This window comes from Pezoporus wallicus, unplaced genomic scaffold, assembly GCF_028554395.1.
Source record: "Pezoporus wallicus isolate ANWC-B61680 ecotype Strahan unplaced genomic scaffold, APGP_CSIRO_Pwel_v1 contig_3486, whole genome shotgun sequence".
Taxonomy (NCBI): domain Eukaryota; kingdom Metazoa; phylum Chordata; class Aves; order Psittaciformes; family Psittacidae; genus Pezoporus; species Pezoporus wallicus.
In genome coordinates this window covers 6,760,295-6,776,708 of record NW_026642292.1, presented here as the reverse complement: position 1 = coordinate 6,776,708, position 16,414 = coordinate 6,760,295, and the positions used below count along the sequence as shown (strand labels likewise).

The following is a 16,414-nucleotide window of genomic DNA, read 5'->3' as shown; positions in this document are numbered from 1 at the left end:
GAGGGAATTGCTATGTAGATGGAGAAGACTTCTGGAAGCTATATTCTGAGAGTATCATGATTTCCACTCCATCGTGTCCACGGTACTGAGCAACTATTAAGTCTTTCCTTGGTACAAGTCAAATATGGAATCTCTGGATGTAAACACAGATTTTCTCACTTGGCTACTTTATGGCAATCAGGCTGAATGTTAGATAATTACTTCCATTTTCCTATCCCTTTTTTTTTCAAGTGGAAAAAAAAAATCTGACATTAAACTCCAGTGTTATAGAATGGGAGAGCTTTGTACATGTAAGGGTAGAAATCTTCACCCTGGAGAAACAGGTCTTTGAGAGATGTAGAGGCCATAAGACGCATGAGTATTGTGGAAGGGATGCATGGGGATTGTTTAATTATTGTGTCTTACAAAAGTGGCGCCACATGGTCCTGGTAGATAGAAGTTTCAGATAAAAGGTGAGGCTTCAGATGAAACCAGACAACACAGAACGTTATGCTGAGCAACTCTTTGCCATGGCACATTATGGATACAAGAAGTTCATCTGAGTTCAGGGAGAGACCAGCAAGTTCATGAAAGACAAATCCAGCATAGTTTATTAAATAACCAGACACAATCTCTGCCTTGGGAAGTCCCTCCAGACAGCTGGAGACACAGGGAGTGCCTCATTAGCCTTAACACTTCTTGGGCATTCACATCTGGACATGGAGCATAGGGCTGTGGAGACTTTGCCTCTGACCCAGCAGAGACCATCTTGCATTTTCATGTTCTCCATGTTCCAGTGAGAAGCGTCACAGTTTTAAACACTTCATGCCTGCCCACAAAGTGCTTCCCTAACACAGGAGACAAACTCTGTGTCCTGTAATAAATAAGGAGATTAGAAAGCAAGGTAAAATATACTGAAATATTCAAGCAGACTCTTGACGTAGGGCACACACAAAATGCACCTGTGATCTGCTGTTCCAACAGAAAGTAAGCTCATCTAACATCTTTTAAAACAGAGGTGTGGCTATCAAAACACAGAGTTTTGAACTCTTTTGATAACCGACTCTAACAGCCTTCCCACAGGGAGCAGGGGAAATCCAAGAAGCTGAAAGGCAAAAGGAGCGTATATTCTCGAGTTTAAACTTGGGGAATTTCCCTTTGTTCTGGACACCGATTAAAAAGAATCTTTTAACCACCACATTATAATGCAGCTGCGGCAACGATTCCTCATTACGAGTATCTTAAACGCGGGTTTTGAGGTCAGTGTATCCCTGTGCTTTAAACCTACACTCATTGAGGAGGAGACGTGGAAATACTGTGCTTAGAAAACGAAGCGCGGTTGTGCTTCCCTGGCTGGCTCCTGAAGGTTCTTTTCTCCGTCTTCTGCCGTTCCCGTGCGTGTTCTCTAGCGCAAGTAGGGCGCGTTTCGCTTTTTCGATGAATCAGAAACAGTTCAGCCAGCTCCCAGGCCCTTCCCCCTCGCAGCCCCTCTGGTTAAACTCACAGCTGCTGCGTTTCTCTCACGACACAGATGACATATCGCGATAGGATGGCCCTCAGCCTCACGCATGCCTGCCCACTCCGACGGCCGGAGGCGGGATGGGAAGAAGGGCCGCCGAGTTCGCGCGTGCGCGGTGAGGGTGATGGAGCGTGACGGTGCGCGAGTGGAGCACGCCTCTGCGTTTGCGCGGCTCGTGTGACCCGGAAGTTCTCCGCCGGGTGCTGTGTGTGCGGTGTCGGTGGGGCCCTGCACGCTGTGAGCCCCTCGGTCGCGCCGCCCCGCCCCGCCCCTCCTCACACTGCCCGCCATGTCCCGAGGCTCCAGCGCCGGTTTCGACCGTCACATCACCATCTTCTCGCCCGAGGGGCGCCTCTACCAAGTCGGTGGGTGTCCGGATACGGGGATGCTGCTGCTGCTGAATTGCCCCGTCACGGGGTCGGCCTGCCCGCGCCGCTTCCCGCCGAGCGGGGCCGCACCGGCCCGGAGAGCCTGCCTCCGCCGAGCCTGGCTGCCTCTGGGGAGGTGGGAGTGTGGCGCTGCCCGCGGCCAAGGTGTCTCGGTTCCCGCTCTGCCTGGCCCCGCGGTGTGCGGGGAGAAGCCCGGTGGGAGCCGGGAGCAGCTGCGGTCACGGCCGTGCCGCCTTGGGGGCCTGGGAAACTGCCTGTTTGCTCTCCCTGAAGTGTCTTTATTTCTTTTTTTTTTGTAGTTTCTCTTGCCAAACTTACAAGCATTGTGTTTTGGAACCTATGAACTTATATAGCTGTTTGAATTAGGACTTGAGCTGCCTCAAATCCTGCATGCCAGAGTAACAAAGCCAGGTTTTGGAGATAACCCATGCTCTGTCCTGTTACACCTGAGTGCAATGTGTTCTGTGCATCATGGCCTGTGAGACAGCAGCAAGCATCCTTTATTTCCAGGCATCTTTGAGCATTCTGCAGTTAAGCTGCAGCGTAGGTTCATCTTGCTTCTTCCTGTAGCCGCTGTAGGCTTAAGCCTTTTATTCTTATTTTTACAGTGTACCAGGTTCTGCAGAAGAGCCTTATGATGCTCCTTCTGCAGAATACTTTATACCAGCATAGTCAACTTGCAGTCTCTCAGGACAGTTCACTGAGGGTGGAGCTGGAGGATCCTCGTAACAGGGCCAGATGAATTGTTCTGGTGACATCATCCTGATACCTTTTTTCCCTGGAGCTTAGTGGTTCTTCCCCAGCTGCAGTGGCTTCACTGTGTGGCATGTCCATACTGCCATCTGTTCTCCAGCAAAGGAGGTTGCTAGGACCAGGCTGCATGAATTTTCCATGGCAGTCAGTAGTTTCTTTTGTGTCTGCCCTTGAGTTTTCAGGAAGAAGGCTATGTGAAATAGGCTTCATGGGCTGGCAGCCCAGGCTTGAGCAGACTTTTTCCCAAGGAGCAACTAGGAAAGTGCCTGTGGTGTCTATACGCAGGTAGCTAGGTACCTGGAGTTTGTATAAGGCTTGTGTGTGACTTGCATAGTAAGCCTCCTACATATGGATGGTAGGGACGGTACTTCCTCATAGAGGATGTCAGTGGTTCTAACCTTCTGTTGCCATTAGAACAGGCTGGTTGGTCTGCATCACCTTTCTGGCTGTTCTCTGTTTCATACTTTGTGTTGGGAATGGTTTCTGCATCCTGTAGTAGAGGAAACCGAGCCTTAGTTTTCTACCTCCTGGGTGTATTCAGCAATTAAGTTAATGTATGAAAGACGTGCATTCCCTCCATAGTTTTTACCGGCTTCATAGAACCAAGTCTCTGCACGTGTATTTGAGAACTTCTGCACACAGCCTGAAGCTGTCTTAAAGATATTTTAAGTACTAATATGCTGTGAGAATTAAAATACATAGATGTGCATAGTTAACTTCAAGCAAGAATGAGCTCACTTTTCCCACTGCCAGGCTGGTAACTCTGGCATGGTGCCACATTAGTGTCTCTGTAGGTCAGTATTTAGCCACCGCATGGGCAGAAAGCTCACATTTGCTTTTGGTCAAATATCAGAATCTAGCTGCCTTTCTTCCCTCCCTTCCCTTGTGAAGCTCATGTGCCTTTAAAGTGATCTCATATTATAGAATCATAGAATAGTTAGGGTTGGAAAGGACCTTAAGATCATCTAGTTCCAACCCCCCTGCTATGGGCAGTGCTTCACCCTGACCATGTCACCCAAGGCTCTGTCAAGTCTGGCTTTGAACGCCGCCAGGAATGGAGCATTTACCACTTCTTTGGGCAACCAGTTCCAGTGCCTCACCACCCTCGCAGTAAGGAACTTCTTCCTTATATCTAACCTGAACTTCCCCTGTTTAAGTTTAAACCCATTACCCCTATCACTACACTGATCCAGTGTCTATCACAACATAGATGTATTAGAAAAGTATAAGTTATTTTGTATGTGTTTCTTATTGCTTTTGTTAAAATCCCTCAGAGCATCAGTGTTATCTTGCCACCTATTAGTTCCTGTCTTCAAGTGTGGTGCTTCATCTAAGTGGGATTTTGGTAGGTGAAGAAAATAATTATGGTCAAATTTGTGAGTGTTTGTGATGTTTTCAGGGAATAGCGAGGGATGGCTCTTCTCAGAAAACATATGCAGTGCTACTGAAATACTTAAAGTAGCAGAAAACAGACTTAAAACACCACTAGCCATTTGCATTGGGTATACTTTAAGAGCCACTTCACTTTTTGGCTTGCTTCTGAAAACTGAGCAATGCAGATGATACTAAGAATGGCGCAAGAGGGGACCACGGTTCAGTCAACAACCCTGATTGTCACTACTTGTGAGCAAAGCCAGTTTGTGAGGGCACCTATTCCTGCTCCCACAGAATGGTTGAGGTTGGAAGGGAACTCTGGGGATCATCTGGTCCAAACCCCTGCTCAAGCAGGGTCACATAGAGCCGGTTGCTCAGGACCACCCCCGGACAGCTTTTAAATGTTTCCAAGGAGGGAGACTCCACAACCTGTGCCAGTGCTTGGTCACCTTCACAGTAAAAAAGTGTTTCCTCGTGTTCAGATGGACTCCACCGTGTTTGTGCACATTGTTTCTGGTCATGTCCCTGGGCACCACTGGAAAGAGCCTGGCTCTGTCTGTCTTCACACCCTCCCTTCAGGTATTTGTACACACAGATAAAAAAGTGTTGCAGAGCCCTGGCCTGGGGCTTCAAACATGACTAGGCTGTGGGCAGTACTAGTTTATGTCTCACTGGGTTCTGTGCTTTGCTGCAGGCTAGCACTGGTCATCCTGGGGAAGGCAAGTGAACAGGTGAGTGGAGTTGTGCATCTAGCAGAAAGGGAGAACATTCCTTATGGCATGTTTGGGTAACCAGTAAATGCTCTGGTGCCTGTAAGTAATAAATACAGTGCTGTGAATACATGGCAGTCAGCTCTTCCACAACACTGACTCAGCAGATTGAACATCAAGACCCTGGTATTGCAAGAGTAGGTTGTAATTTTCAGATTATTCCTCTTCTCTTGTGCAGTCTCTTCCATAGATCTGAATGCAACTTTTAAAACAGATGAGTTTCTTGCCTCCCCTATTTTAGAAGATAGTTTTAGCATCTAGACATATTCTAAATTCAAGTTTCATTCACATAGCTAAGAGAGAATTCATCCGCATTTAGCTGCAGCCTGAAACCTGCCTCTGCTAACCAGATAGTAGGAAGTTTTGTACGTTTATCATATATTGCTGGATAAATAATCTATAAAGTTGTTGTTCCTGAGGCTTTTGAAACCATTAATCAAGGGAAATTTATTTCATGGATCACATAAAGTAAATCATAATCCATTATATTTATCTGAATAATGCTGTTTAGTTGGGATGTGCATAGGTTTCATTTTCAAAAGTGAACAAAAGCATTGCAGGGTTTGAATGTCAAGTTAGAAAATGTGATAGTAAGGTTAAACCCCATCTTCTGTGCCTGGTCCATCATTTCTGTTTTCATCTGTATCAGTTAAAATCTACAAAAGAAAAATTACATCTTTGCAGTGATAACAATGCTTGAAATACTAAGCTTCTGCATGTTAAAAAACACTGAGGATTTGCAGTTACTGTAGGTAAAGGTTGGACCACTTTGGTTAAGGACAGCACAACTGCTTTGTTTTAAAATAAATCCTGTTGCTTTTAAGCATTCCAACTGAACAAAAAGGCAAGTTACTAGAAATATTTGAAGGAAGCAGTGGTAGTGGTTTTGTGAAGAGAGTCAATTAATTCAATTCTCAATTCCGATCAGAAACTTATATGCATTTTACTAAAGACCTTAAAGACACCAAGTGTTGTGAAGTATTAAAGTATTAAAAAAGCCAGAACTTGGTGAGATTTCTATGTTAGGGGAAGGTGTCAGACTTAATTGTTCTGGTATCTCTAACACTGTTTTTTAATTAACATTTACATATTTTTCTAGAATATGCGTTTAAGGCCATAAACCAAGGTGGACTTACATCTGTTGCTGTTCGTGGGAAAGATTCTGCAGTAATTGTAACACAGAAGAAAGTACCTGTAAGTAGATTGGTTTTGGGAGTGGGGGGGACTGGAAGGAGATGAGAAAAAAGGTGTGGGAGGTGAGACTTTGATATTATATTGATTACCACTGACCTGTATTGCTGCTTGGATTGATTATCTTACTATCACTCTGCTTATTACAAGTTCTAGCTCCATTTAGTGTTCAATTGTACATTTCTTCACTAAGTACTGTAAGTACTGGTTTTCCCTTTAGTTGTGGGAGGGATGAAGCTAAAACACGAAGTTGGTCCTGCTGTACATACATACATGCATTTCTCTGGCTTGTAAGGGCAGTAAGGTCCATAATCAGTTTCATGATTTCTTTAATTCCCACTCAGACATTGTACCAATAGCAAGTAGAACTATTTCATGAGCATTTCAGCAGAGTGGTGATGACAAAGCAGGAAAACCTTGTGTTTGAAGGAAAGTATGCAATAGGAGCTGTTGTGCTTTGAGCCCAGACAGTAACTAGGTACCATGCAGCTGCTCATTCACCCTCATTCCCTCCCCAGCCCCCAGTGGGATGGCGAAGAGAATTGGTAATAAAATGTAAAAACTCATGGGTTGAGGTAAGAACAGTTTAATAATTGAAAAATAAAAGTAAAATATAATACAATAATAATAGAAAATAGAGAAAGGAATAAACCCCACCCCCTCCAAGGAAGATGCCCAGGTTGTTCCCAGGCAGCAGTCAGCCACTCCTGGCCAACTCCCCCAGCTTTATATACTGAGCATGACACTGTAGTAAGGAATATCCTTTTGACTAGCTTGGGTCAGGTGCCCTGTCTCTGCTCTCTCTTGGCTTCTTGTGCCCCTCCTCACTGGCAGAGCATGAGACATTGAAAAGTCCTTGATCAAGGTAAGCGCTGCTGAGCAACAACTAAAATATTGGCATGTTGTCAGCATTGTTCTCAGACTAAAGCCAAAACACAGCACTGCACCAGCTACTAGGAAGGAAATTTACTCTATCTCAGCTAAAATGAAGGCACAAGCACAAGTTTTTGTATTTTGTGTTTTCAAAGTTTTTTTTCAAAGGGAAAAGGACTTTGATGTTGGTCATGCTGTAGCTGTCATCCTTTTCCAGATGTTACAGTTTTATCTTCCCTATTCTCCTATTTCTTTTCATGCCTGTAGCAGTAAGTAGTGGTGAGACTGAAAGGCAATTTTTAGCTGTTAGTTGATCCTTTTGGGCTTTTCTGTAGATACAGGAGTATTCCAAGTCTGGTTTTTGGGGTTGGTTTGTTCAGGGTTTTGGTTTTTTTTTTTTACTCAAAGGACAGTGTTTTCTATTAGTTTATTTCTGTTTCGTCTTTAGGACAAGTTACTGGATTCCAACACAGTGACTCATTTATTCAGAATTACTGAAAACATTGGCTGTGTGATGACAGGAATGACAGGTATTTATTTCACTATCTTTTTAAGTATCTGAAGCGTGTAGTTTGCCAACTTTGCGTCAGATAAAACAAATGAGTGCTCTAGGAGATTTGTTCCACTCAGTCTGGTTTTGGAAAACTTGTCTAGTTCTGATATATGCATGTAAAGGTGACTTAAGGTTGACCCTGGAATTTGCATTCTCAAGTGATGCTAGCAATAAACATGGTACAATTTCAAGTTCAGTGAAATTAATATTGGTTCTTCCTGTCTAGCTGACAGCAGATCTCAGGTGCAGAGAGCTCGCTATGAGGCTGCTAACTGGAAGTACAAGTATGGCTATGACATCCCTGTGGATATGCTGTGTAAAAGGATTGCAGATATTTCTCAGGTCTATACACAAAATGCTGAAATGAGGCCTCTTGGTTGCTGTAAGTATAGTGTATGAAATTAATCTTTTCTGTTTCTTGTCTAAGCTTGCAACTTAAAGTATAAGAAATTCTCACCCATTTTCAAGTTGTGCAAGATACAGATGTAACTGAATAAGTAAGAGGGATGAACAGCCAAATGAGAGAGCAGTGTTGGAAGTCTTGAATTGGAGCCATGACTTTGCCGTTGAGTCAGCATTTGAATTGGAGTAAATGATTTAGCATCTTTAAAATGTGCAGTCCTATTTCACCTTGGCTTCTGGGGCTGTGCTTGTGCAGATTTTCTGCATCTTAATCATGCAGATTAAGGATGAAAATCTGCATGATTTTTTCTCTTAACCATGATATATGTAATGTAGAGAAGTGCTTAAAAATATTTCACATGCAAGCATTTCTGCATCAGTCTTGTATAATAACAGCAGATGCAGCTTAAATTACACAGATGTGTGCAGAGTTGGTTTTTGTAGGTATTCCTGGTCATCTGTGTGTTCTGAGGTTGGTTCTGGCTTGTTTTTTCTCTTACATTTGGCTGTGGGCAAATTATAACTGTACCGTTAGACTGTCTGGGTTTCTTTTTGCTTGCTTGGTGGGTTTTGGGTTGTTTTTTTTTGGGGGGGGGGGTGGGTTTTGGTGTTTTTTTGGTTGTTTTTTTTTTATTATTATTTTTTATTATTTTTTAATTTTTTTTCTCTTCTCTCCACTAAGTGGAATAGTTTCAGAATTGGTGAATCACTTCTCGTAATCGTAGTAGGCACCAGCACTTCTCACTACAGAAGTAACAGTCATGGTTGCACCACGGTTTCCATGATGGGGCAATTTTCCTATGTTTGTGATGTTCAGGAATGATTGTTTCTTTCTTCCCTTGGTATTTCCCCATGCCTTCATACTACTGGAAAGTGATTTTTGGTGTTGGGGTTTTTTTTTTTTTGTTTTTTATTTTTAAGTAGATGAAAGAAAATATCTTAATTCTCCTTTAGGTTTTTTTGAAAAGATGCTGGGAGATTGTTTATCTGTTGTAGTAATAGCGGCTCAAGCTTATCAGCTGTAACTACTAGTTAAGAGTTTCACAAGTGTAAAGTAAAAATTATTTAAAACCTTAATCCTGTTCTGGGATTTTTTTGTTGTTGTTTTGCTTTTGAGTTATTTTTAACATGCCTGTTGGGTCTATACAAATCTAGAAGTGTGGGTGAACATAGATGCATTTCAGTGATGCGACCAGTTTGTCGCATCCAACTTGAAGCACTTAATCAGATGATCTTCAAAGACTCAGTTCTATGTTCTGTTATTTCCACATTCCACTATTTTTCCAGATTTTTTTTTTTTTTTTAGTATGAAGAGAAGAGGAAAAGGGATGTAATGCAGAGCTTTTCAGGATTGCAGTCAAGAAATCTAAAATTGATCTTTTAATATTTCCATTAATTTCAATATATTTGTAAAGTTGCTTTCTGGTGGAAAGCACCTGTTAATAGAACTATTGTTTACACTTTTAAAAGTGCCATATGGTAAGCAGGATGTGAATCGTGGCTGGGTTAACTTTGTATTGGGGCTGAATAGTCTTTTCCTGACTTTGTGGTTCTCTACACACATGGCAAAACTGTTTCTACATTTAATGAGGAGCCTTCTTTGGTAATGACAGAAATCTAGTTTGCACTAAATGGAGTTGCATGCGTGTTCAGAAGATGCTGGTAACAAATGGCGAATTGGAGATAAAGAGGAAATCGCAGCTCTTGGGATGGGACTGGTTCCCAAAAATGTACTGCTGTGCATGCACGATTTTCACGGGCGGGGGAGTATCTAGTCTGTTCTTTAGCTTAATGAAATTGCTAAAATTGGGGTAAGAAATAAATTAACAAATTTTCTCTTCAAGGTATGATTTTGATTGGTATCGATGAAGAACATGGCCCTCAGGTATACAAGTGTGATCCAGCAGGTTACTACTGTGGATTCAAGGCCACAGCTGCAGGAGTAAAGCAGACAGAGTCAACCAGTTTCCTTGAAAAGAAAGTAAAGAAGAAATTTGATTGGACATATGACCAAACAGTAGAGGTAGGGCAGCAGAAGGAATTAAAGATCTGTTAAAGTATTTTTAATGAACACGCTGTGTGTAGGCTTTAGATGCAGAGGAATGCAGTGAGGCATTTCCTGTTTTCTTACAGTTCTGTATTGCTGCCAGAGCAAATACAGCTGCTCTAACCAGAGAATCTTTTGGAGGTATTCTGCAAATGTTTGAATGGTCATCGAATCTGCTTTACGTTAGCTGAAGCAGAATCTATAATTCTAGTACTTCCACTGTAGCGGGTGATTGGTTACTACAATGCTTGATTCTGGGGATACCAGTGTAATTTCTACTTAGTGGCACTTAAAACAGTCATTGTGTTAGAAAGCGTTTCAAACAGGACATGGCAGTGCTTGTCTGTCAGTTTAGTAAACATAACAGTTCTCACACTAAGCATCACAGCTGGTGTTCAGGGCCCTTTAAAAAGATGTATCCCACTTATAAAATAGGCTAATGAACTTAGTTTATAAATCATCCTTGATTTTTCACTTACGCTATAGAGATCTGTCTAAACAGTCCTTTTTTGTGGCATACCTGTTTCCCCTGCCAGGCCTTGTACTTCTCTCATAATCATAGCAGCTTTCCAGTATCTGAAGGGGTGTTTATAAGGATGATGAGGAGGGACTCTTCATTAGGGACTGTAGTGACAGGACAAGGGGTAATGGGTTAAAACTTAAACAGGGGAAGTTTAGATTGGCTATAAGGAAGAAATTCTTTACTATAAGGGTGGTAAGGTGCCGGAATGGGTTGCCCAGGGAGGTTGTGAATGCTCCATCCCTGGCAGTGTTCAAGGCCAGGTTGGATGAAGCCTTGGGTGGCATGGTTTAGTGTGAGGTGTCCCTGCCCATGGCAGGGGGGTTGGAACTGGATGATCTTAAGGTCCTTTCCAACCCTAACTATTCTATGATTCTATTACGTTTCCTGCATCACAAGATGAGCAGTTGAAATGTAGAGTAACATCCTAACAACTGATGCCCCTGTAAGATTATTGTATTGAGATAGCTGTGAGTGCTTTGCAGATTTAGACCTTCAGCTAAATTACTTGTGAAATCTACATTGCTGTGAAAGTACCATTTAACCAGAAAGTTCTTCAGCATAAATTCATAAGGCTTAAGTGTATATCTTAGTAAGTACTGATTTCCTTAGTATGTGAGTGCTTTGATCCTGAAGGGGATAAATAATCATATCATACTGAAATTGAATGTATTTGCAGTTATTTCAGAGAGCCTTTCTTATCCTGGCTAAATATTTTTCACATTTTTCTATGCTGCTTGATTATTTTGTGCATGCCTCTTGTTGAGAGGTAGATGAAACAGTCTCTTCATTTTCTTGTTCTTAATTCATAAAACCTCCATGGCATGCTGCAAATGTGTACTTGGTAATTAATCTGGCAGTCAAATCCTGGATGCGCTTCTATACCTTTTGTTGTCTTTTTAAAAGTGCTGAGATTGTGAATCAGACACTGTTACTCTAAAAGTGGGCAGTGACATGGAGAAGCAAGTCTCAAGCAGAAACAAGAATCATGTTTTTGTTGTGCTCTTTGCACACACGCACATACGCTCCCTTTCTTTTTTTTAAAGCTTGTGGTGCAGTAGAGGTACTGCTCCAAGGGTAAGAACTCGGTTTGGATTTTCTTAGTTTAGTGGGGTTTTTTTTACAACTTAGCAGCCTTCTGATAATACATCTTATATAGTCTTATAAAAATATTGCAGAATCAATATATTATCATACTGAAAATAAACTTTATCTTGTCTGGTGTTCTACACTTACTGACACTTTGCTGATCAGTATTAAATGGCAGCATGTCAAAATAACTGATTTGATAAGCATCTAGCCATATAGCTGTTCTATGAAACTTCTTTTTGTGCTCAATCATCATTTTAATGATACAGCTGTAGCATTATTATGACCCTACTGCAGGGTTAAGTATGAGCGAGGTTACAAAGAACACCTTTTAAAACAGTTGATGATTAGGGTGCAACAAAACATAAGTTAAGCCATGATGAAATACAGCTTTTAAAAACAGCCAACATAATTTTAGTTACCAGAAGAAAAAGGCAAGATGGAAGCTACACAAGTGACATGTGCTTTGGGTAATTTTGGACTGTAATACTGATGTCTGTATTATTTGCCACTAATGAAACATGTTTTTTTTGGGATCTGGGCTTTTAATCTTCTCATGACAAAGTTTGGGTTTTGTTGTGTGGGGTTTTTGTGTTATGAAAACCACATATCCCTCTGTTTTCTGTAGATTGGGGTTTTTAGGGAGAGGACTGGGATGGGACTGTATTCTATAACAAGGGGAAACTATTTGAAACTTTTCAGCTAAGGTTTTGAGGTGGAAGGAAATAAAACTAGAAGGAAGGGTAGTTGTGAATGCTATGTCTATTAAAAAAAAATACCAAACCTTAGTGCTTTCTGTTTAATGATAGGGGTTTTTGTCATCTTTCAGACAGCAATAACGTGCCTGTCTACTGTACTATCCATTGATTTCAAACCTTCAGAAATAGAAGTTGGTGTAGTTACAGTGGAAAATCCTAAATTCAGGTAAGTGATCAGTGTTATAAAACTTGGTGTGTGTTTCTCTAGTTGTGTGCAATTAGTTTGAACTTCTTTGTAATGATAAGTCAAGAAAAAAAAAGAAGTTGAAGTTCTTGATGTTTTTTTTCTTGTAACTCTTCAAAATGTGTAGGTATATAAAACACTTAAAAAACACATAGCACAAAACACATTTTTAAAACATTTGACAAGGTTAAAGGATGTCAACAAAAGTATTATCTTTTGTTTCTTAAAAGGGTATTGCTTTATGTGATGATTAAAATGTAGTTACATCTGGTATAGGTGGTTTTCCATGCTTAAAGGAATAAAGATTTTTCTTTGTACTAGTATATGAAGTCCACTTCCAGATCATAGTCAGGACAACTAACACAGTGAAGTCTGTTTTTATACAAGGGAAAATTTTGCAAATCACTTAGGTTTTTTTATCTTTTTCTAAATGGGATCTTTAAATTACTCTTGCTCATCTTGTAATTGCAGCCGTTTTTAACATCTCCAGTATATAGTTAACACCTTATGAATTTGTATTCTTTGAAATGCTATATATATTTGGCAAGATTAAAAGATCCTGGGTTTAAAAATCACTGCAATGATATGAAACTGTCTTGAACTTCTACCTTCTGAGTACACTGCATTCCCACCTCGCATGAAAGCAAGACGCCTGCTGTTTTCTCCTTTCCCTGTTACTGCCTGAGTCTGAGTGCAGTGCACTGTGTGCAGCAAACTGAAATCTTGCTGCTGAGGGCTATACCTCACGTCAGATACAGTGTCCCTGATGGTCTTCGCACAACACAATGTGTATCTATGGAAGTATGCATGAAATGTGGGACAATACATTCTGGGGCTTTTTTGTTAATGCAAAAAGACCGTCTGGGTGTGTATTACCAAAAATTTAGGTAAGTCTGGCTTACTGCAGAAGAGTGCAGTTTTGTTGTTTTTTTTTTTTAATTATATACATTTTAGTATATACTATTTTTAAAAAATTGAGAAGAGAGGGACAGCTAAGTAGGGAAGGAAGGTCCTCTGCTGCTTTGGTTTAGCTACTTGGTAGGTGGGGACTGGAGAGAGGCTTCAAAGCTTTAAGTCTAATGTGTTTAAAGTTGACATGGTGATGACAGGTGGTTTTGCATTTGGTGTGTGTTGAGGACAACAGAATAGCATAGATTTTTTTTTTTTTTCTTTTTTGAGAAAGCATGCAAGGAGCTGAATTACTGCTTTTTTCTACTGCTGCTCAAGGGTCAAGTGCTAGCTTTCTGGCAACCTTCACTTACCATTCCATGTCCTTTTCAGGAAGGATAAATAACAAGTAGAGGGAGAAGGCTGTGAAAACCTGTGTCCCCCTTGGAGTATCATACTAATTACCATAGCTATTCTTCTCACAAGGTCCCAGCTTGCAAATATATTAGTCATAAGGAATGAGGAATGTTGTTTTACCTTTTGTTACCTCTTTGCTTTCTAGTGCCTTTGATTCTTCCTTTGTTTTTAAAATGAATTGGAATGTTGGCCTGTGGCCCTAACATCAGGGCTTTTTAAAGGGGTGAAAGATGCGTTGTATATAACTTATATGTGTAGGTACTGGCTTATGATATTGGAGTTTAAGGTGAATAATCATTTAAGCTATTTAAGATTTCATTTTGTTCTTTCAGGATCCTTACAGAAGCAGAGATTGATGTGCACCTTGTAGCTCTGGCAGAGAGAGACTAATTAGCATTCCCATTTCCATTGTCTGTGCTTCTGGCCTGGTTATTTGGTGAAATGAAAACACTTATTAATGGCTTTAGATTATGGGTGGAAAACTGTATTCACTATATGATGTATTTTACTCTGTACAAATAAAACAGAGGTTTTTGAAATACTTAGTGTCTCCTTTTAATGTAAATTTTTTAACTTTCAGTTCTGTGAAATTATTATCAAAATGCTTCATGACTGAATGTTTCTGTGGTTTTTCTTGCTTTTTAGTTGTATTTAAAGAGAAATTTTATACTCTGCATGATATTTCTTATCTGAGCTATTTGGCTCCTGATGTAAAGTTTTATATCAGATTATGTGGTGTGTGTGTCTTGAGATAAATTCTCTTCTTGCCCTGATACAGAAAGGCTTGTAACATTACTGGTTTAACTGTGGGGAAATTCAGATGATCATTAATATTTGCTCGGGTTTGTATGAGAATAATAGGTGAAATGTTAAAGGAAAAAACTTGAGCTGCAGTTCCCAGTGCATTCCTTTAAACCGATTTATTTGGGGTGCAGGTAGTGAATTTAATAGAAGTCTGCTATTAAGATCTTTGAACCTAACATTTATTTAGGGAAATAGATTGTGTATGTAGTACCCTTTGCAATTTTGGCTGCCTGTCACCTACCTGGTTTTGAGGCATTGAGCAGCGCTGAAAGCAATGTTGGGGCTGGATGGGGCGATAGACAAAGTCCATTAACAAGACTGTGCCTGGGAAGGAACTCCCATTGCTCCTTCGAAGTTCTGGGTTAGGAGAAAAGATAACTGCCAAAATTAGAGTCAAGGTGAAGAAAAATGCATTTTTGTTTTGCTGAAACTGAAGAGGTTTCAGTCTCAGCAGCAAAAAGGGATATGAAGTTATGAGGAAGGAGACACTGAGGAGAAAGGGAAGATTACTAGACATTTTTAGCTGCTGGGTGGATGTGGGAGTCATCTTGGAAGAATGCCAAGCTAATACAACCTACCTCTTTACCTTCAGTTCTGTCATGCTAGTCCTGTATTTGCTTTAATTACTCCAAAATTCTTGCTTTGCAGTTAAAGCCCCTTGAATGTGTATTTTTCAAGTTTGTTGTAGTAAAGGAGTTGTAATTCTGTGTTTGGTGGCTTTAATAAAAGCTAATGCTAAGCTTATGTGATAAATGAGTTGAGGAGACTCAAATGTAGTGTGAACTGTTGACTTTACAAAGCTTCCTGAATTTCCATTAGTGCCTCCAAATTTCAGCTTCCCTCATGTCAGATAGTGTAGTATAGGTGACTAGGTTAAGCTACCCTTGGTTCTGGGTTTGGGTTGATTGTCTGCGAATTCTGTGTGCTTTTGTGCAACAGTTGGCATGACTAATGGCATATTTGGAAAGGTCTGTCTTTCCATCCGTCAGTGACAGCTGAGTTTCTGAAACTTCTTAGGACCTTTCTTCCTAATACTCCACTTGTATAATAACTTGAAATTTTAGTAGATTTAAGTCATCATTTACTCTGCCATAAAATATGATCCACTGATACTTTGTTCTCTATCAGCTTTAATTAAGTGTATGAAACTTCACTAATGACTTCTTGAACAAAACAAATGAAAAGGAAGATGACAATCAGGGAGCTGTATGACTAGTGCATGTTTGTATTATTTTAGTAGCTAAACACCCTGCAATACCTTTAATACTAAATTTTGGAGCTTGCATGTGATTGTATAACTCGGGTGGTGGTTCTGAGAGCAATCAGTGTTTGTTCATACCTTACGCTTTTGCAATACAGAACATCGTATCTTGTGTTCAGACATGATGAAATAAGCTTTGTACAATATATTACTTTGGTTTGTTGCATCATATGTTAATAAGCAAAGTTAAAATTGCAGCAACTGAAATGCCATTTTTGCTAGTATATTGTCCTATAATGGAAATTCACAGTTCTCTTTTCATACTAATGATGGGGATTTTTCTTTTCCAGTCAGAGCTTTTTGTTATTTAAGATAAACGCAGCTGTGCAGATGGGAATACCTGACCTAATGGGAAAACCCCGTGTACTACACAGACACATGATCGCATTCCTCACACCCTGGAGCAGATAGCACCTGCAACCCAACTGTGCAGCAGCCATGACTGGTGTTGATCTGTACCTGATATCACCTGCTGTTCCAAACCTGGCACTGACAGAGAAACTAGAGTATGCATGATGTGATCCTCACACTTCTGGTTTGGGTAGAGCTTATCAAGAGTGATACCAGACTTGGGCTCACTCCATGTACTCATGGTTTGTTTGCCAGTGCTGAAAACTCTGTTGAGAATGCACATGTAATTAAG

The 16,414-nt window shown here is 40.6% G+C and overlaps 1 protein-coding gene across 1 annotated transcript; it reads left to right on the top strand.

The window, feature by feature from the left end:
* The first annotated feature begins 1,748 nt into the window (after window positions 1–1,748).
* PSMA6 (proteasome 20S subunit alpha 6) lies at window positions 1,749–14,247 on the top strand. Its single transcript, XM_057428424.1, has 7 exons — window positions 1,749–1,863; window positions 5,884–5,978; window positions 7,297–7,378; window positions 7,628–7,783; window positions 9,648–9,826; window positions 12,289–12,383; window positions 14,039–14,247. The coding sequence occupies exons 1-7, from the start codon at window positions 1,788–1,790 to the stop codon at window positions 14,094–14,096; spliced, it is 741 nt and encodes a 246-aa protein (XP_057284407.1). The 5' UTR covers window positions 1,749–1,787; the 3' UTR covers window positions 14,097–14,247.
* The last annotated feature ends 2,167 nt before the right edge of the window (window positions 14,248–16,414 follow it).